The following is a 23,231-nucleotide window of genomic DNA, read 5'->3' on the forward strand; positions in this document are numbered from 1 at the left end:
CGGCAATAGACCTGAAAGACGCGTACTTTCATGTGTCCATAATCCCTCGTCACAGACCGTTTCTCCGGTTTGCGTTCGAGGGACGGGCATACCAGTACAAAGTTTTACCGTTCGGGCTATCCCTCTCTCCCCGTGTGTTCACGAAAGTAGTGGAGGCGGCGTTAAAACCCCTCAGAGAGAGCGGCGTTCGCATATTGGCTTACCTCGACGATTGGCTTATAATAGCGCATTCTCGACGGACGCTGTGCGAGCACAGAGATTTAACGCTTCGGCATCTCGCCCGTTTGGGTCTTCGGGTCAACTGGGAAAAGAGCAAACTCTGCCCCACGCAGAGGATCTCTTTTCTCGGGATGGAACTGGACTCGATCGATTTATCGGCGCGTTTGACAGAAGAGCGCGTCCAGTCAATTCTGACTTGCCTCGGTTCATTCCGAGGGAAGAATGCGGTCCCGCTGAAACAATTTCAGAAGCTCCTGGGGCATATGGCTGCAGCAGCGGCCGTGACACCGCTCGGACTGCTCCATATGAGACCGCTTCAGCGTTGGCTTCACGATCGAGTCCCGAGGAGAGCGTGGCGCGCCGGCATCCACCGTGTAACCATTACACCTGCGTGTCGCCTAACATTCCCCCCGTGGTCGGACCCCGCGTTTCTCAGGTCCGGTGTGTCCATGAGACAGATCGCCCAGCATGCTGTTGTACACACAGATGCGTCCGACACGGGCTGGGGTGCCACGTACGACGAGCTTACAGCTTCAGGGGTGTGGACAGCACCCCAGTTGCACTGGCATATCAATTGCCGAGAGTTGTGGGCAGTATATCTGGGACTCGTACGCTTCGCTACGGAGCTGCGAGGGAAGGATGTACTAGTACGCACCGACAACACTGCGACCGTTGCGTATATCAACCGTCAAGGCGGTTTGCGCTCCCGTCACCTGTCGCATCTCGCTCGTCATCTCCTCCTTTGGAGTCAGAAGCATCTGAGGTCCCTTCGTGCCATTCACATTCCGGGCTCGCTCAATACAGCGGCGGACGCGCTTTCTCGAGCTGCGCGCCCCGGCGAATGGCGACTCCACCCCCAGACGGTCCAGCTAATTTGGAAGAAGTTCGGTCGTGCGCAGATAGATCTGTTTGCGTCGCCGGACGATACCCACTGTCGCCTATTTTATTCACTAACCGAGGGCAGCCTCGGCGTGGACGCATTGGCACACAGCTGGCCTCGGGGGATGCGCAAATACGCATTCCCCCCAGTGAGCTTAATCGCACAGACTCTGTGCAAGGTCAGGCAGGACGAGGAGAACCTTTTACTGATCGCCCCATATTGGACGAGCAAGAATTGGTTTCCAGAGCTAATGCTCCTCGCGACAGCCCCTCCCTGGCGGATTCCCCTGAGGAAGGACCTTCTTTCTCAAGGAGGGGGCACATTATGGCACCCGCGCCCCGACCTGTGGGATCTCCATGTATGGTCGTTGAGCGCGCGCAAGGTTTAAGTGATTTACCACAAGCGGTATCTAACACAATCAACGCGGCACGAGCTCCGTCTACGAGACGGGCTTACGCGTTTAAATGGAACCTTTTCGTCACCTGGTGCTCTTCGCAACGCGAGGACCCCAGAGAATGCCCTATTAACACCGTGCTTTTATATCTTCAACATAGGTTAGACGGTAGGCTGTCACCCTCCACCATTAAAGTTGATATCGCCGCTATTTCTGCTCATCACTCACTTATTAACGGCAGTACAGTTGGCCAGCATGATTTGGTTGTTAGATTTCTAAGAGGCGCTCGTAGGCTAAACCCCTCGCGCCCTCCTTCTATTCCTCCCTGGGACCTGTCCATGGTGCTGAAAGCCCTGCAGGCCCCCCCGTTCGAGCCTTTGCAGTCTGTGAGTCTGAAGCTTTTATCAATGAAAGCTCTGACCCTGCTAGCATTGGCCTCAGTGAAGAGAGTAGGGGATTTACATGCATTCTCTGTTGACGACTCGTGCCTTCAGTTTGGTCCTGCTGCCTCAAGCGTAACATTGAGGCCCAGACCAGGCTACGTGCCCAAAGTTCCCACTACTCCTTTCAGAGATCAAGTGGTGAGCTTGCAAGCGCTGCCTCCGGAGGACGCAGACCCAACCGTGGCTTTGTTGTGCCCCGTACGCGCACTGCGACTCTACGTGGATCGCACGCAAAGCCTCCGGACCTCAGACCAGCTCTTTGTTTGTTATGGTGGCCAGCAGAAAGGGAAAGCTGTCACTAAGCAGAGGATGTCTCATTGGATAGTTGATACTATCGCCCTGGCTTATAATCTTCAGGGTATTCCTTGCCCCTTTAAATTGAGAGCGCACTCCACACGGAGCGTTGCCTCATCTTGGGCTCTAGCTCGTGGTTCCTCGCTAACAGACATCTGTAGAGCTGCTGGTTGGGCGACACCTAATACGTTCATTAGATTTTACAGTGTTCGTATTGAGCCTGTATCCTCTCGTGTTCTTTCCTCACCAGGGGGAGCACGGAGAACAGTCTCACAGGTCGGCTTGCAGCCTCCATCTGATGCTTCATAACTGTATCAGTATGGAAGGCCTTCAGAACAAAAATGCGTAATGGTTTGAATTGTTCTTCCTCCGCTGCCTTGGCAGCCTTTGTTGCGGAGCATTGGCTGTCAGCCTTCACTAGCTGCATCCTCGCGAACCTACGTGTTGGCTCGGGCTCCACATTGTGTCCCACCGGGTTCCTTTGTGAGTATTTTCCGTGGGGTTAATCCTACTAGCCCACGTTTCCCTTAGCAGAGCACTGCTTTGCTTACACAGCCACGGCTGTCATTTTACCTCAACTACGGTTGACTTTCGCCCACCATTAACCCTTAAGACGGGTGGTGGCTTCCGCAGCGTTCCTATCCCGCTCAGGTAGGGCGCTTCCCAGTCGCTGGCACTTCCGTGGGGTTAAAGGAACATCTAGTGCCCGGCCTTCTGCCTTAAAACCTAATTCTCCTTATCCTTAAGTGGAACCGGAGGGCTTTACGCAGACACTGGAAGAGGTCAGCCCCTAGTGGCGTTTTGATAGGGATTCCCAATTCGTCGGTCACGACGTGACGTCGTAGTGACCGACTGAAAGGGAACGTCTCGGTTACGTATGTAACCCTCGTTCCCTGAAGGAGGGAACGGAGACGTCACGTCCCGTCGCCACAGGTGCTGCCACCTGCTGTTACGGCCGGTCACACTTTCCGGCTTTCTCAGCGAAAAAGAAGCTAATTTCCTCATTTGCACCTGCTGCTTATATACGCACCTGGCGGGGCGGCGCCAGCATTATGCAAATATCTCAATGCCAAGTTCATTGGCGTTTTAGTAGTATTCGAAGCAGATTGGTCTCTCTAAGCGAGTTCCCAATTCGTCGGTCACGACGTGACGTCTCCGTTCCCTCCTTCAGGGAACGAGGGTTACATACGTAACCGAGACGTTTTGTATTGGACAAGTGAGTCTTTCCACCCAATTCTGAATTGATAACTACGCCCCTGTCTTTATCTATCAGTCTATTTGTCCATTTGTGTTTATTAAAGCTCTACTGTGTACTTTATTGAGTTAATTCTTAACAAAAACCCATGTTTTCTTTCAAAAGTATGTGCTCATTCATGTGTAATTACTTCCCACCCACTAATGAAAGTATTCTCGTAAGTGTAGAATCTGCTATATAAAATGCATACCGTCGAAGCGCTCTCTGGCTGAATCCATGTTGTGCCTCCATCTTTGAAATACATTCGCTGACGAGGGACATTCCTGAAATTCAAGCTCCGCCTTTCGCGCTTTCACTCTACACTCACGCTGCCCGATAGCTGAAGCCTCCAGAGGTTGCATGTGTAGGCGGTATACGTCATCAAGACAGTCTTATTTCAGAATATTAACAATTATAAAGCTGACAATTATTCTTAGTTAACTGTAAATTGATGTAATATGCGTATGACTTCATTGACTTGCGAATGTAATGCTCAGTTAATTTAAATAAACCAGGCTTGATGACGTATCCAGCCTGTGACCTGCGTAGCTTGAATCCTTCGGATTTTACAACAACCGCACACCGTGATGAACCTGCGATCTAATGCTTTGATTTGAAAGCCTGTTGAAGACATATTCTCGAGGACATTAAAACAAATCGCCAAGGATGCGAAACGGGGATTTTAAACGACAACGTGACAGGAAAAACATCAAGACCAAAGTCACTATTGGAGTTAGTTTTCCAAGATGGGCTCAAGGGACACTGAAGTTGCACTTTCTATATTCTCCACAGGTAATTCAGCATATTCGTTTACATCTATACAGTCCATGTTGTAAACTTGAAGTTGTATAGTTCCTTGGCTAACTTTAGCATGATTATGCATAACGCTTGTTAGTGTAAACATGCATGTGGTTTAATGTGTTCAACAGACACACGCCGTCTCTCCGCCCATTTATGTAATCTGAGGTACTGAGATAAATGTTTTCATCTTTTCTGACCTCTAGCACAAACACACGGTGACAGCGCTATTTTTAGCCTTTCATTGATAAAAGCGTCTGATCTGCGCGTCTTTCGTTTCATTTTACAAGCGTGTGAATGTTGCGCGATCTTTTTTCACCAAAATGAGAGAAAGCTCTTACATATACACGGACATGTAACATGTTTACTTAAAACATAAGCATTGTACTCTGACATAATGTCTGACATAATACTCTGATAAAGTGAAAGTTGCGCGATCTTTTTTCACCAATCTGAGAGAAAGCTCTTACATATACACGGACATGTAACGTTTACTTAAAACATAAGCATTGTACTTTGACATAATATTAGTTCGCGTCCATTTAAACCCGTCATGGTTGCTTTTTGTATGTGATTTTAAGCGGACATATCATGACAATCAGACTTTTTTCATGTTAAACATAAATCTGTGTGCTTTGATGGATCACAGGCAAAGGACATTGCAAATTGTTCATTTTTTCTCATTGCTTTTGCTTTAAGCCATGTTAACCTTGGCATGACACGGCCGGGCCACCGTACGAGTTAAAACGCGTTCCGAATGGGGAGGGCTAGAAAGTAATATTCAGTTGCTTGTCATATAGACTTTCACCGCTAGATGGGAGTAGATCTTACACAGTGGAGCTTTAATACAGTAACACTGTAAAGTACAACTACTGTATACAGTCAATATAAAGGTACTGGGAGGATACCCTTTAAAAATGTCTTACCATTTATTTATGTTTGAGGTACTAACATGCTCTCTTTTAGGTACAAATGTGTCCCTAACCCCAAAGTCACAGGGATGAAAGCAAATTGCATAAAAACGTACAAAAAGTGGGAGTACAAATTAATACTATCAGTCACCTTGTAAAATACATGTGAAATGCCATGAGCATTGCGTTTGTCTAACTTAATGGACGTTTAACACTGCTTTCTTAGTCCTACCTATGGGATGTTTCTTAATGAAATATAAAATTAGCCAATTAATTAGCACAACGTTGTTCGCCTAAGAACAAAACACAGGCCTCACACCACCTGCCATTTATTTCCACTCTCTCAAGATCCATTATCAAGGTCCAGCACATAATGAATGAGGCAAAATTCAGCACGTCACCCACAATGCATTGCTGGGACGAGGCGTCATAAGCAGCGATTCCTTAAGGCCACGTTATTTGCATGATGTCATAAATCTGTCCGAGACCATGCGGCCAACACGACGATTAATCCACTGTAACATTAAGGGGGACATTTGCAACCTTTCCCTCTGATTTGCGGCTTCATTTTTTTAAATGCGTGCGTATCGACTTTGACAGGACGACTTTGTTCTGTCTAGAGCCCAGCTGAATATTCATGAGGGTCTGAAGGTGTTATATAATCTAAAGCTAGAGTTAAAAAAGGCTCTTACTTTCTTGTTTGATACAGTAATTCATCTCATCGGATGTGATCCTGTGTCGGTTCTTTTATAAGACTTCCAAGCTAATGTTGCTTTTGTTAGTTCTACTTTAATCTTTTCTGGTGGGTTTTACAAGCCTTGTGCTAACTTTTTGATGTCTGGATGAATACTACGCCTACTTGATGATAAGATATGAGTGGTGTGATCTCAGCTTTTCCTCATTCATGCATTATTTTTTTCTTGGTGTTTGCAGGTGGATTTCGCATTCATTGTTTGGCAGAATTTTCCAGATCGGATCGTAGGCTACCCAGCGCGGAGCCATTACTGGGACAGTGGCAAGGGGAGGTGGGGTTATACCTCTAAATGGACCAATGAGTACTCAATGGTGCTGACAGGAGCTGCGTTCTACCACAGGTAATCTCTCAATAGGCAAACAAAACTGACTACATTTGTTTTCAGAAGCAATGGTAAAGTAATTATTGTAGGTAGGTGGTGCAATGTAATATTGTACTACACTGTTGCCATTATTTCAATCATAGCTGGTTGCCTAAATTATAGGCAAGGTCCTAAAATCTGCTGGTCCTAAACCAGGATCTCCTCAAACTAAAAAAGAGGTTTTAAGGCTCTCCTGACTTGACTTCTTGAATGTTTAAAACATCGCTCAAACTGATTTTGCCAAGTGTTTGATGTCCTCAGGGCAACATTATGTTGACCCTGGGACAACATTTCAATCAACCAATCAGATTTCAGAAATTAGTTTGTTTAAAGTTTAAGCTTACATACAGGATTAGCTGTTATTGTTTTTCACTTATCATGTCCCTCTGATTTTAATGTTTGGTTATGGTTAGGGGTGGGTTTAGGTTTTATTTAGAAAAATGCTGTCCTTGGGTCAACACAATATGTTGCCCTGAGGACATCTCTCACTTGGCAAAATCAGTTCGAGTGATGTTTTAAACATTCAAGAAATCAAGTCTGTCGGGCAAGAACAGTTCAATCTGACTAAACTGATAAATCTGCATTACTCTCATTATAAGCAACTTTGCTGTTTACATCAGAAACAGCCAATTAGACGATGCAATGCGTGAATAATTTAGTTTCTATGTAGATCAGCTTTAAAATGAATTTTGTTTACACTTTTTGAGAAAATGAACCTATAAAAACCCTTACTTAAAGCTGTCTCTGCAAATTTCACTGGGAGAGAAAAAATGTTTTATCAGAAAAAAAATGGCGCCACATCTGTTTTAATTGAGGACGGATCAATTTTAACAGGCTGGTTAGTTTCCAACTGTTTTGTTGGTTAAAAAATTCTCTGAGACCTCTTGTATTATCTGACTATTCAGTATATTTAAAGTCTATTAAAAACTGTATTGCACTGCGTTATAAAGACGGTGAAATACATAATACTAAGTTGTGGATTTAAACAGTTTTTCACAATTTCTGAGTTCAGGATATTTGGGCGGGCCAGAAATCCATGCTTGATGATGCACTGGAGCCACCAAGTATGGCTCTGCCCTTACCACTATAGACAGTTTCTCAGATGTAGGCGCGTTGTCGCGGTTACGCGCCTGGCCCGAAGTTAACTTCAGGTCTGTGCTTGTTTATTGGTCTGGTAAGCAACTAAACTGATATCTGGAACAAAAACCTTCTGGAAAATAAAAATATTTCAGTTTCCAAAAGATGAGGCAAGGCAGTGTGCATGGTTCACTGCTGTGTGGATTTGGGAGCCAGGCATAAATTTTAAAGCAACACTATGTAGTTTCCATGTAAAAATTACTAACAGCTCCCCCATGTGGTTGAAAAGCGCAACAGTGCCTCTGCAGGCAGTGGTAGGGGCGGGGCTGTGTGCTCTACCCTCCACCGCCACTTTCAGAGTGTGCTTGTAGCAGCTAGGAGGCTGCTCAGGTTGCAGCAACAGTACAATTTGTCCAGTTAAAAGTTGTTCTATCACTGAAATAATTTTAGAGACATTATTTAAAGGTAAAAAAACTACATAGTGTTGCTTTAAGTCGACATGAAACAGAAATAGCGAATGGTCTTATTTTCCCCATAGTGATGTATATCTGAGTGAAACGGCTACTGAAATTAGAAAAGGTAGGGCTGGACTTGACCCCACCCCCTTGCATGCATATAGAGACAGAGCGCAACGCGTCATAACCTAAAAACCACGCCCACCGGGGGGAAAACAATCCATCCGTCTCCATTGACTTTGTATTGCGAGAGGCCGCCTCCTGCGCTGTGTCCCTATGACCGGAAGTAAAGATTGATCGTTTCGAGTCTACCGGAAGCTGTACAGCATTACAGGTAGCTATGCCTTCATCACGTACATGCATATTAGGCCTACCTGGTTGCAGTAATTTACAAAACAGCTTGATCTCCTTATTTAAATTTCCTATGAAAAACAATGATATGAAAAAGAGGATATTAATTTCCCATAACGCAAAAGAATAATTTTTTGGGCCAAAAATATGTTTTCTTTCTTTCTTTACACCATTCCATCATCTATGGCTATTATTCATAGCGAGAAATGGTTAATTCATACACAAGTTTATTCAGACAAGTTAATCCAGACACAGGTTAAGGGAGGAACAATTTGGCATCTCCAGTTTGCCTAACCCCGGATTTCCACCGACTGCGGAGCGGCTGCAGATCAGCTCCGCTGCGTTACGTCTCCGCACTCTGCCGTCCGTCTCCGCACTCTGCCGTCCGTCAATACCCACCAGTTCCGTTTTTGTTGCAGAGCGGCTGCGTGCTGAAGTGACGAGGACTCATGAGGTCTCGCAAATTCACGTGATGATCGCGCGATACCTAGTTCTGTCTCTGCCCATTATGCCGTTGAATTATGACGTTTTTACAAACCAGCCCAGATCACAACACGAGATCTCGCGTAGACAGAGCAGTACATCAAATCCATCCAAAATTCAAAAAATAAGAAGGCTGCTAAAACATTTATATATGATCTATCTTTAATGTATTTATTTGAAACTGCCCCTGTATGGAGCGAATTTTGTGCCATAATTTTACAAACAAATTTGGCATTTTGCAAACAAACTCAATCTGCTTTGCAAAGGGAAAACTTGACTCGCAAACTAACAGAAAAAACTTTGCAAATAATAAAGGCAATTTGAGAGAAAATGCAGAGGTTTTACAAATATGTACTGTGTTTTGTAAATATGACCATGATTTTTTCACAAATGTGACCATGATTTTCTCACAAATGGGACCATGATTTTCTCACAAATGGGACCATGATTTTCTCACAAATGTGACCATGATTTTCTCACAAATGGGACCATGATTTTCTCACAAATGGGACCATGATTTTCTCACAAACGGGACCATGATTTTCTCACAAATGTGACCATGCAATCCAAAACAGCAGATGGCGCTGTTTCAACCTTATTAGGCATTTTCAACTAGTCTCCCTGAAAAGCCCTGAATTTTAACTTACATATCACCCCGGACAGTGCCAGCAACTGAATGAAGACTAAATTAATTTTTCGTGGTTCATGTTGTTAATCTCTGGATTTATTGAAAGTGTTGATAATAATTAATGTCTGTTAATAGTAAACACATTCTGTGTGTAAAGACATTGAATTCCATCTGAATTCTATACATTTGCAATTGTCAATCCCTATACCCCGTCTGATTCTCTAAATTCTCTTCTTTTGGTGATAAGAAACTCACCATCACTGGACTGTTTTAAGTGATCCTTAAAGACTTATCCTTTTAAAATAGCTTACTATTGCAAAATGATTATTACTAACTTGTTTACTTTTGTATGTGTATGTTCCTGAGAATCTCATATATTATGGTGCTTTGAGTTTTAGAAAGTGCATTATAAATAAAATTTATTATATCCCCTGCAGAAAAATAACAGCTAATACCAGCCTATGCTGGTTGACTGGTTTAACCCTCTGGGGTCTAAGGGGTTTTTAGGGCCCTGGAGAAGTTTTGACCTGCACTGACATTTGTGCTTTTTTCAGTTGCTTAAAAACATAATAATGGCAAAAGTCTTATAACACTGCATTCAGCACAAACTGGGCTACTATATTATATGATTAACATGTATGTACATGTTTGTATTTTTGAGAGAAAAATGTTTATGCGTGGTTTTTGAAAAAGAAAAAAATTTAAGTGACTGATATAAGTCCACAAAACTCATTCTAAACATGTTTTCCTAAAACTTTTCAAAGCAGGATCTAGTAGTCTAGAGTTTTTTCTTTAAAATGATGTGAAAATCATTCTGCTTACTCCTTCACATAACACAATATATTGATTTACAATTTCAAAGTCACTTTTTGGTTAGGAAGGCAATATGCAAGGAGGCTGGAAGCTCTTGAATAATCTGTGATTGACAATACACTGCTGAAGAACAATACACTTGCATAATGAGCTGCATAATGAGCCTTTAGGCAGGAATGTGAAGATGCCATTATTGTTAAGTGTTTGTTTGTGAAAGCAAGACAAAAGAAATGCCTTCACATGCATGATCCTGCATTAAATAAACTTACTGTGCAGAGATATACGCGAATAAACTGGGTTTTAGATGTGTTTAGATGCGTCTTAATACAAAGTGCGTCAAATATGATTGTGTGTTTGTGTATGCGTTTGGCCGTTGAACACGTCTGACGGAAGCACAAAGAAAACATAAGCGCATGGAGATAACTTTTATTTACTAGGCGAGAGTAACCAAGTAGATGTGATGTTTGCAATCGTCTTTTATAAGAATACCAAAAAGCGCGTCAAATGAGGCATCGTGTCTTTGTGTGTGCATTTGTACATCGCGTCACACCGTCGAAGCACACACACTTGCATCTTTTATAAGAACACCACAAAGTGCGTCAAATATGAGGTATCGTATGTTTGTGTGTGAGTTTGGACATCGCGTCACACAGACGAAGCACACACACTTGCATCTTTTATAAGAACACCACAAAGTGCGTCAAATATGAAGCATCGTGTGTTTGTTTGTGCATTTGGACATCGCGTCACACAGACGAAGCACACACACTTGCATCTTAAGAATACCACAAAGCGCGTCAAAAATGAGGCATCGTGTGTGTGTGAGTTTGAACATCGATCCCATCACACTGACGAAGCACACACACTCGCGTCTGTCTGGAGATTTAGGCGCGAGTAAACAGTTATGTGGTGTGTGCAATCGCATCTTTTATAATGATACCACAAAGCGCTTCAAATATGAGGCATTGTGTGTTTGTGTGTGCGTTTGGACGTCGATCAAGTCACACTCGCGTCTGGAGATAACTTTAGTTACAGTCACTAGTAAACAAGTAGATGTCATGTTTCCAGCAATCGGATTAAAACTCAACACAGCAGTGAATGGCTGCAGAGACGGAATGTCCATTGACTGTGGGGTTGATTAATGAATATGGATGATCTCTGCTCTTCTCTTCAATGGAGCGGGGCGTGGCTCATTATAGATAATGAAGCAACAGAAGAAAGACCGTACATCTCTCTCTTCTAATACAGTTAACAACGAATTACAATATTTGTTTTCGATTTCACTTACATCATTTAAAAGCAGACATTCGAAGCATTATGTAGACATTTATCTTTTGTTTGTATGACAAGTATTCGTTAAGTTACAGTTCATTTTTCTGACGTGTTTCTGAAAGGAATTCACTTAGGGAGAGAGAACAAAACGCGCATCATGTTTATTTTCTTAATTTTGCGAAAAGCACAACATTCTGTTTTTATTGGGAGTGGACAGAAAAAAACTAGACACTTTAACGTTTTAAATGATGTATAAATCATATCTGTATGTCCAAAATCAGCAGAGTTATCTTAGTCTCTTTGGGGAGTGATTGAAAAATAAAGAGTTTGCGGCGCCCGCGCCGCAGCCGACCCCAGAGTGTTAAGATGGTGTTCCAGCCTGGTTTTAGCTTAAGCTAGTATTAGAAGGATTTTTGCTTTTATACTGTAGCTGGTCAGGCTGATCACACCAGCCCAAACCAGCTTGACTAGGCTGGAAGCTTTGCCAGCTTGGCTATTGTGAAAGAAGCTGGTTTAAACTGGTCCTCCTAGCCTGACAAGATAAGAACAACTTTAAAAGGATTAACATTTTGTAGAAGTTTATCTTGTTCAGAGTGCTCAAATGACTATGATCCTGGTTGGTTGGTTACTGTTGCTTGAACTGGCCACTCTGTCCAGACAGCCGATGTTGGGTTTATTATGTCCCTACCACACTCTTTCTCCAAAGAGTTTCATTTATTATCCTGCATCTTTTGATAAGCATTGTAAGTTGAATTCATTGTCTTGACACACAGAATTTGTTTACTATTAACAAACATTTATTATTATTAACACTTACAATAAAATCAGTGAGATTAACAGAATGAAGCCCGACAAATGAAATGTCTTTATTCAGTTGCTGCCACTGTCAGGGGTGATATGTATGTTAAAATTCAGGGCTTTTCCCCTGGGCTTTTTTCCAATGCCTGAAAAAGTTGAAACAGCGCCATCTGCTGTTCTGGATTGCATGGTCCCATTTGTGAGAAAATCATGGTCCCATTTGTGAGAAAATCATGGTCCCATTTGTGAGAAAATCATGGTCACATTTGTGAGAAAATCATGGTCCCATTTGTGAGAAAATCATGGTCACATTTGTGAAAAAATCATGGTCACATTTGTGAAAAAATCATGGTCACATTTACAAAACACAGTACATATTTGTAACACATCTGCATTTTCTCTCAAATTGCCTTTATTATTTGCAAAGCGTTTTCTGTTTGTTTGCGAGTCAAGTTTTCCCTTTGCAAAGCAGATTGAGTTTGTTTGCAAAATGCTGTATTTGTTTGTAAAATTTTGGCACAAAATTCGCTCCATACCCCTGGCTCTGTTCCTGTCTATTATTTGTTGTTTCTGTATTAATGACTTTATTTGTGTGTGTTTGTAATGTTTGTATTGCAAAGATTTAATAAAAAAAACACGAGTTCTCGTGAATTCAGGTATGATCACGCGATAAAGTCATGGCTCCGCCCTGCGGAGCTGTCCGGCATCCGTCAAAAATAGAAGCTCTGCGTATTTGTGCCGGAGGGCTGCGGATGGCCGGAGCTGTGACGGATTCGGAGCGCAGTCGGTGGAAATACACACATTGACTTGAATGGAAACCTATTGACTCCGCCGCCGTTCCGCAACGGATCCGCAGCCGTTCCGCAGTCGGTGGAAATCCGGGGTAACTTGCGTGTTTTTGGCCTTTGGAAGGAAACCGGTAGCCTGGCTCCGCCCTCCTACATGCTTCCGCTTAATTTTCATTTAGCTTCAGTACTACGTCTGGGATTGCTCTGTAGAGTTTCGTTTTCTCCAAAAATCTGCAGGACCAATCAGCGAACAGAGGGGGGTGGCTAAAAACGATGACGTTGAGGTCGTGTGTCAGTTTGAGATGTAGTTCAGTAATGGCAGTGGAGAAAGACGTGAGAAAAGCTATTCGGTCCGCTGTTGCAAAACTGCCGAATATACAGAAGTTAAAGCCGGAGCAAGAACCAGGTTTGCTAAGTTTTGTTTGGCTGATTATTCGGACGTCTTGTTTCCGTCCCGACCACACGTTAGCGACTGCGTATGGCAGATCCTGAGTGACTCTGCGCAGATCCAATAGTTTTAAACTTCAACAGAGGACCCTCCTTAACGGAAGTAACGCTTTGCAATGGAGCGTGGCCAGACTCTCTGTACAAATGAAATGAATGTACGAGAGTCTGGTTGGACCAGGCTAGGAAAAGGGAGTACCCGGAGGAAACCCACGCTTACACATGGAGAACATAAAAACTTCACACAGAAAGACCACCTGACCTAGCTCAGATATACGAGCTCGAACCAACAGTGCTACCCACTGAGCCACTATGCCTCCCAAAAATAGTTTATAAATATATGCTAAATACATTTTGTAGAAGGTAAAGCTTTATTAAATATATTTTTAAATTTGAAAATATATTTTGTTTTAACATTCATATATTAACATATATTTCAAAAAAATTTTAATTTTACAACCCATATGGGAGAAACTATATTTTCCTGGCCAAAATATAAACATTTGTATAAAATGTACACTGAAAAAAATGATTCATTGAATTTAATAAATTTTTTTAAGGTAAGTGGTTGCAATCAATTTATTTAAGCTATATTTAAACAAAAGTTTTATATTTTATTTTACTTTACAAATTTTTTTGTTTAAATGTAGTTTCAGTGTATAAAGTATAAGTATAAAATGAATAAGTACATTTTTACAGTTAAAAATATATTTAATTGTAACATTTTTAAACTTGTTGTTTACAGGTTTGTTACTTACAAAGCTTTCCGTCCAATGTAACGTGAATATAAAATATATTCATTTCATTTCTAAAAGTATTTTTCAAAAAATATATCTGTGAAAAATACATTTTTATAAACATATTTCAAAATATATTTCAGCACATATATTTGTAATATTATTTAAAATTATATTTGAAAATAAATATATTTTTGCCATATGGGTTTGTAAAGAGCCATCTCCAGTGATCATTTTACACCAGATATTTTCACAAACTTTAATCAGAGACAGTTGAGAGAGACAGCAGCTTTGCTGCGAGTGGGTGTGGTTTCATCACAAACAAGGGGACACGCCCCCAGCGCTTCAGAGCAGAGAATCCTGCTTATTTTTTACATGATATTTACGAGAGACTTATTTATTTACTTGGCATTTTTTCTCATTCAAATTTGTCTGTGGGGTGTCAAACTCTTATATCGCTTATACAGAGTCTTATATGCTATTTGAATTTAAGGGAAAATGCTTCGCTTTATTATATCTGTTTTATATCTTTACAGGGCATTATGCACAAAAATAACTTCATGTACTTTATAAATAAAGATGCATGAAGAAGTGAGCTGTTCATTTAAGTGTAAATGGCATGAGTCTGGAAAATCTTTATCTATAACCCAAACCTGGCAACATAGAGGTCTGACCTTGAGAAACAGGTGTTGATGATTTCTCTCTTCTGTTTCCCTTTAACATGTCACTTCACTCCACAGAGAGCTATTTGTAAAAGGAAAGATGTTTTATCAGTACTGCATGCCATTAAACATCACATATGCTCACTTAATAAATATAATATTATTATACTTTTTTATCATATCATAGTTGGACCAACAGGCAGCAAGCAGATCCTTTATTCTTAAACAGGTTAATGGATCAAAGTCCTTCTGAAGATACCACAGGGCTTTTACACAACACACTGGTTTCCCTGCAGAAAGACAAGACTGATTTGTTTTTCTTTTTTGTGCAAAATGTGAAATAAAGGCCATAGATTAATAATGCTGGATGGAGAAATCTTTAGATGCTATTTCAAAGTAATTTCTAGCAAACAAACATTTGTCAGTCGACTCTAGTGATTTCACTGTGATGTATTTTATCACCATGGGACTTCAGTTTAATTGGCTCCGAGATTCTTTGGCTCCTATAGCATCAATTTAAGCCTGTTTAATAGTTTCACATGATTGATGACATCATCTGTGAAATATTTATAATGCAAATTTTTAAGAACTGGCAGCTTGAAGTATCTCTAATCACTTGCAGTCTTATATTTCCCCACTTTCTGGTGAGATAGTGCTGGAACGGGGATCTTTAAACCCCATCACAACCCATACACATTTGACATAAGCAGAGGTTTTATATCCTCTCTGTCCAGTCTGATGGCTATTATCACTGTAGAAGAAAATCTCTATGTGCCACAGATATTTTTACCTTGACGATCGATAGAGATACTAAATTTTGATATGATTTTCTCACTTACAAAAGTACAGTACAGATGTGATCCATGTGATTTATGTGTCACAAAGATGTTTACAAATAAACATGACCAACATGACAGTACACTGGTTTCTGGATTAAGACCACCAGATTTAGGAAAAGGTAGATAAATTGTCCCTAGCTGTCACTGGGGGGTACCCTAAGAGGTCATTTTAGCACCTCAAAGGTGCATTTTGGTATCAAATGTATATATATATTTACATTAGGACCTCTTTAAAGGGTACTGCCCCAGTGACAACAGTGTGACCATTTTTGGACCATTTTTGGTGATAGTGCAGAACCACGTCGATGGACAAAGGGTAACAGAATCGTATTTGGAGGTCAGCATCGGGAGCTTGTAAAAGCTAAACGTGAGAGCTGGTCCGATACGGAGATCGCTCAGAGACAGGCAGATATTAAAGCGGGTTATAAATGTTTCCTCTGACAGCATCACTGGCCGTATTTTAACGATAAATGGCACAGGTGAGATGGAGTTCACAGTTTGTTTTAGCTGAAGGTCTCTGCGCCCATCACTCACACGCAAACGCACGCACACAAACAGACCTTCAAAGTGACACATCACACACCCAAAACACAGATTAACCGCTTTGCTGCTGGTCATCGACGCGACACACCACCTGCAGAGTCACCTGCAGCTAAAGTGTGCAAGAGGAAAAGACATAAATAAACGTGTGAAGTGAGATAAGCCACCTGCAGGCCCGAGAGACTCTCTGATGGCTGTCCCTCAAAGAGAGAGAGAGAGAGAGAGACGTCTGCAGGCAGGTAAAGATTCGGTTAAATAAGCACAGTGAGAGAAACAGCAAGTGTCAATCACAGAAATTAAAACATCTGTCTCTTACGGTTCCTCACAGCAGGGTGGTCTTTGTCCTCTCTCTGTCTGCACATCGTCAGTGACCGTCCTGTCAGTCCACAACAACATTATATTTTTAGTCGATTTATAAAGCTCTCATTTAAATATCAACTTGTCTGAAATGTTTCTCTCACAATTACTTTGCAAAACTATAACACAATGTGTCCTACCAGTGATGAATGACATGACATTTTGTTGATTGCTATCATGGCTGTGTTTACATTTTCTTAGAAGTATCACTGTTCCTAAACCCAATACAGAACAGTGTTATGTTACACATTAAACAGGTGTTCTGAACCATATAAAACTTATCAGCTATATAAAACATAACACACAAGTACAGTCACAGGTATAGACCTACTGTGTGGTGAAAAGTGTTGGCCCCCTTCCCGATTTTTTTGCATGTTTGTCACACTTTAATGTTTCAGATCATCAAACTAATTAAAATATTAATAAAAGATAACGAGTAAACACAACATGCAGCTTTTTAATGATGGTTTTTATTATGAATGAAAAACAAAATCCGGCCCTGTGTGAAAAAATGTTTGCCCCCTAAACCTTATAACTGGTTGGGCCACCCTTAGAGCAACAACTGCAATCAAGCATTTGTGATAACTTGCAGTGAGTCTGTTACAGCGCTGTGGGGGAAATTTTGGTCCACTCATCTTAGCAGAATTGTTGTAATTCAGCCGCATTGAAGGGTTTTCGAGCATGAAGGTCATTTTTAAGGTCATGCCACAGCATCTCTTAATAGGATTGAGGGCAGGACTTTAACTAGGCCACTCAAAAGTCTTCATTTTGTTTTTCTTCAGCCATTCAGAGGTGGACTTTCTGGTGTGTTTTGGATCATTGTCCTCATGCTGAACCAAAGTTTGCTTCAGCTTGAGGTCAAGAACAGATGGCTGGACATTGTCCTTGTTTTCCCTTTATAATAAAAAAACTTAATTTATTTAAAAACTGCATGTTGTGTTATTTAAATTTGCTTCATGATCTGAAACATTAAAGTGTGGCAAACATGCAAAAAAATCAACAAGGGGGCCAAAAGTTTTTCACACCACTGTATATGCTTACATTTACCAAAAAAACAACAGTATAAAAGCATTACAAACCTTGCAAACTAAAGCCATAAAATAACTTGATATGAAGATCATTAAGCATTTCACATTCGAAGCTGAAGTAATGATGGAATCGGTCATGAGCCAATGCTATTTCACAAACAAAGATAATGTATCGCTTCTTCTGGTGGCAGTTTTGAACGAGTGTACAGACGTGATACGTATTTTTACAAGGTGGCTAATTCATATTAATTCGTACCACCACATTGTGAAGTTGTGGTAAGGGGTGTTTTTTTTCGTGGGATCTGATATTTACAGCAGATAGTTATCGCTTTTGTGTCTTTTCCTCATATAAATCAATCGTTTGACCTTGGTACACTTGCAATATTTGTGTTTTTTTTTTAAATAAAAATGAATATGCTGTGTTTTATGTTATATAATAAATAAATTGGTAGCCTACGTTATTTGCTCGAAATGCCTGAATAGTGTAATGTGTAAAAAATACAAATAATGCTGGTTTAAATTGAAAATCCAAATACTGTACATCATTGCAAATTAATACCCTAATATATAATTTCATGATAACCATTGGCAAAAGTTTCACCTGGAACTGATTCGGTACACTCAAAAAAATTGTTTGTTCAATCAACATAATTGAATTAAGGAAAACTTTTCCACGAAATTATATTAGGCTTGTACAACAAGAATACAATAAGTTAATTTAAACAAATAATCTTTTGTTGCACCAACTTAATAAATATATTTATATTGGTCATAAAAATATCTTGTTCAATAAACTAAATTCAGTTAAGGAAAACTTTTCCACGCAATTATTTCTGGTCTGTTCAACAAAAACAAAACAAGTTCATTCAAGCAAAAAAGTCTAGTTAAACCAATTGTCAATTTCTGTATAATACTAATTAGCATAAGCACACGTTAGCATGCTAATGACACATTGGACGAACATGTGAAAAGAGACTGATCTTCAAACAGTCATTAACACAGTTAGTGCTTTTTAAAATAAGTACGTATGTCACATCCACAACTTAACCACAAGCGCCACTCTTCTGCACGATGGTAACCAAACAATTCGTAAAAATATATCACAAAAACGTCTAAATCAATAAGATAAACCAACATTAAACACTATAAAGTGTTTCTCTTTACCTAAAAATGTCTAAAATAACACTTAATTTAAAAAAATTACTCTCCAAAGGCAGTTGCATTCAAAGCATGCTGGGAAATACAGATTCACGGCCCAGTAAGTAATAGCAACAAAAATCATTAATGTGGTCCCAATATAAAATGATTGAGTTCATGTAACTTTTTTACATTTAAGCAGATTGAACATAATAAAAATAGGTTGAGACAAAAAAAATAAAAAATTGTGTTGTATTAACTTGTTTCATTTAAGTAAATTAGACAAGGTGCAAAAATAATTTTTTTGAGTGTAGAAGCGTTCATTTAGTAAACGCTTCTTGGATCATATTCGAATGTAAAAACGACCTCAACAATCAAATGGGTTGGAGGATAGGTTGGCTTAACAAACCAAATGATCTGACACATCATTCATGTCTGCAGCACACATGGTAGAGGGCAACTGATGTGTTAAAGGTTAAGATGAATGCTAAGAATTTGTTAAAAATTAAAAGAGTAATAGTATAACAAGCATTAGCAAACACCAATATTGCAGACTGCATAAATCTTAAGAAGACACACGCAGGAGATAACTATAGTTTCTCCCAAGCTACTACACTATACATCCAAAATGACCTTTAAGCGAATGCATTTATTTCTTCTCTATTCTATTTAATTTCTATCCAGAAGTAATCATTTGAAACACGTCATAATAGATTTTTCTTTCCTTCAGGCACATTGTTTTTGTTTTCTGTTATATTTAATTGATTTTGTTGTTGTTGTTTTGGCCAGGTATTATCATCATCTGTACACGTACTACCTGCCAACGTCTCTGCTGTCCATGGTAGACCAGTTGGCCAACTGCGAGGACATCCTCATGAACTTCCTCATCTCTGCGGTAACCAAACTCCCGCCAATCAAAGTCACACAGAAGAAACAATACAAGGAGACCATGATGCAGCAGGTGCGTATCTGTGTGTGTGCGTCGCTGTGAACCGATTAAGTGTGTGTGGGGCGATTTCCCTATCGAGGTCAGGAACGCCTGTGTCGGGTGTGATGGATGATGCGCCCCGGGGTTGTATGTGTGGATCTGATTCAGCAGTATTGGGCTGTTTGATGAATGTTTTCATGGTAAGACAAGATTCATGATTGACAGGAAGGTTACTGCACTTTCGCACTGTCCGTCTTGTTTACTCTATTTCACATTCATAGCTCGTCTTATGTTTTTTCTTTCTCGTTGTTTAAAATTGTACTACTTTTTTTAAGAGCAGGAGGTCCAAAACAATCAAATGTACCATGTATGTACTCCACTCCACAGCAAGAGGCTGTCACAATATAGGACAGCCTCTTGCACTTTACATTTAATACTATTGTCCAAAGCAAAATACAGTACATTCAATGTATGTTTAATAAGCGTCAAAAGCCCTTTAGGGAGGTGGAACCACATGTGGTCATGTTTGCAACGCGTCCAGGCACTTATTTCAGTCATGTAAGTCTAAAGTCCTATCTACTGAATGGGAAAAGACAGATATCTCTAAAATCACATTTTAAAATCACAAGAAAACATGGTATTTCTGACCAACAATTCAACCTGACATCAACACATGAATTTTTGTTTGTTAAGCTTGAATTGCCCTAAAAACACATTTTTCAAGGTTGTTTTTGCTACTGCGCATGTGCATGGGTTGGCAAACACCTAACGCGACTCTGTATGAAGCCCCTCTCATAGAGAATCGAAGCGATTGATGATTGGTTCTTTTAACTGCAAGGTGGGACTGCAGTCCCCAGAGTGGCCATATTGAGTGTTGCATTGTGCCCTGTTCATAGTAATAGCTGTAATACCAATATTGTTACATCTAATATGTTTGGCAGTATATGTACTCCCTGGGGCAAACCCATGAACTTCATGTTTCTAACACATTGCTTTAGTACTGACTCAAGACAGGAACACATTAATACTCACAGTACATAAATTCAGAAAATGCTTTTAGAAAATTAACTGTATGTATTTTAGTTATCATCAATCTGTATTTGTTACTTTTGTTTTCGTCAGCACATAAAATGATTTTTAATAAATGCAGGCTGTATTAGACTGTAGCCTAAAGATGCATGGGTTTTTTTCCACCTCCAGGTCCCTCTTTTATTCAATTATTTGGAACGCACCACTGTATCTATTTTTACAACCCATCCCGACCATTTTTTTTATTTAATTGACTTTAATTAGGATGTTTTTGAAGTATTTTTCATGTGGTCACAATTTCACAGCAGGCTTATAATTAATAAATAATCTATAACAAGCTATAAGCTTATGTATGTATGTATTGTATGTATGTATATTTTTAACATAAAAACCAAACCAAATTTAAAAGTTTAAAGTTTGAGGAATTGACACAAGGTACGCTATCATCATATAAACAGACTCAAAAAAAAAAAAAAAACATAGGTTACATAACATGCCATATGAATATCTTCTTTATTTAGTTTGACTTGTTTTTGTAAAGAAAGACAACCTTACATGCATTTAGCCTATCTGTTCCAGTGAAAGCCTGTAATAATAACAGACAAATCTAACAAGAATATCTGAATTTAACATTATTTTACAAATAACTTAAGCTGATTCTTACCTTATTGCTGACTGTGCAAATTTACAAGCTTAATTTTACAACACTTCACAAAGACAGAGCTATTGCCACTGTTTGCTGTTGAACAACCATCTGCAGTTATCCCGTTCATTTTTTCACAGGGCACGGCATACAATAAATCTGCTCTAAAATTTAATTTTCAAAAACTGTTCTAAAATGTAACATTTTAATTAAACAAAACATATTAAGTTTATACAAAGTAGTTCTGTTGGTTAGTAGCCTTATTTTTTTAGGTTTAATTACACAGAATTCATGATAAATTAATGTATTTTATAAAATGTCATACAACTGGGGCCCCCCTGGCACCATCTCGCGGCCCGAGACCCCAGTTTGAGAACCAATGGTCTAAAAAACACGTGAGCCGATGGACAAAAACAGACAAGCCGGCGTTAAAACTCTAAATGCTTACATTATTATGCGATCTGAATTGCCAAAACAATCAGAAATACATACACATTAATTTTCATATATATTTGACATTTAAGTCTGTAAAAGACAGTACAGGTGAAGTGAAAAAGAATTAAATGAGCAGTGGCCTTAACCCTGCGGTGACGCATTAAAACAAACATTCAAATAGGATTTTTTCTACTGAAATTATTATTTCAGATCGAATATTCAACTGTAGTGAACATCCCTAGGCCAAAGGTTTGGGGACATCACACAAGTTGGGTTGCTATGTATTGTAACTTTATCAAAGAACCTAATAAAATATGAAAATATTTATTCTCAAATATTTATACTATTGGGAATTGCATGTTTTTTTTATGACCCGTCCTGCAAATAAAGTTAAAATTTCTTTACCCGCCCCAGCCCAACCTGCGGGTTATGAGATAACTAATGAAGCGCCAATACATTTTTTGAAAATAATGCACTCCCAAGGTGGTAATGTGGCATAACGTCATTCAGAGTGCTGTTGCTCCGCTTATACCAACACCCATGGAACATTTTTCAGCCAATCAGAATAAAGCATTCAACAGACCCGTGGTATAATAGACTGTAACAGCTACGAGCTAATTTTCCTTGTAAGCTCCTAAGGCAGAGACACACAACTGCTGTCTGTCCTCTGAGTCGTGAAATGACCACACTGTGTTTGTTTTGTTTGTTACAGTTCTCTAAACCGCAGCCCAATTTCAGTAACATGTTTCAGCTTTCATTTATAATCTGCTTAGTGAAGCATGCCTACACACCTTTGTTTCTCTCTCTCTGTGTCTCTCACAGGGCTCTAAATCGTCTCGATGGGCCGACCCAGACCACTTTGCACAGCGTCAGTCCTGCATGAACTCTTTCACAAGCTGGTTTGGCTTCATGCCTCTCCTTCACTCTCAGTTGCGTCTGGATCCAGTGCTCTTCAAAGATCAGGTCTCCATCCTACGCAAGAAATACAGAGACATCGAGAGGTTGTGAGGAGCTCCGGCCACTTTCTGTTCGGACACGTCTGATTTGCCTGGACTTGTTAACAGATATGATGAAATATGCAACACTGAGTGATTTTATCTGCAGCCGAAAGTTTCGTAGCAAACGGTCGCTCAGATTTGGATTGACTATGTTGCCGGTTTGACTTTGTTGTTGTTGTCATCAGTGATGTCATCCGAGGGGTGTGGTCACTGAATGTCAATGAACAGGATGGATAAAATGGATAAAAAAGGGTCACCTATGCCTGCAATATGTATTTTAATTTTAATTATTTTTTTTAAGAAATTATCTTTTTTTTATGAAGTTTAAAAAAATAAAACCTATGAATGCAAACTCAGTATTTACTCTTGTATCGTTTATTGAATTTGTTCTTTATTATCCAGTTTTTTTTCCACACAGAACAGATGAAAAATGGTTGGTGACAATAGTCCCTTTCACACATACAGTCTTTACTGGTAATTTACTGGTAAATTGCAGTTAAC

The 23,231-nt window shown here is 40.0% G+C and overlaps 1 protein-coding gene across 1 annotated transcript in view; it reads left to right on the plus strand.

Annotated features, from left to right (window-relative positions):
- Positions 1-23,074, plus strand: part of LOC135750024 (exostosin-1) — a 375,787-nt gene extending 352,713 nt beyond the window's left edge. The window contains exons 10-12 of the mRNA XM_065268781.1: positions 6,107-6,267; positions 19,487-19,658; positions 22,555-23,074. Coding sequence (XP_065124853.1) covers positions 6,107-6,267; positions 19,487-19,658; positions 22,555-22,740 — 519 coding nt within the window. The 3' untranslated portion in view covers positions 22,741-23,074. The remainder of the gene's footprint in view (positions 1-6,106; positions 6,268-19,486; positions 19,659-22,554) is intronic.
- The last annotated feature ends 157 nt before the right edge of the window (positions 23,075-23,231 follow it).

The sequence above is a fragment of the Paramisgurnus dabryanus genome, chromosome 12 (genome assembly GCF_030506205.2).
Source record: "Paramisgurnus dabryanus chromosome 12, PD_genome_1.1, whole genome shotgun sequence".
Classification (NCBI taxonomy): Eukaryota; Metazoa; Chordata; class Actinopteri; order Cypriniformes; family Cobitidae; genus Paramisgurnus; species Paramisgurnus dabryanus.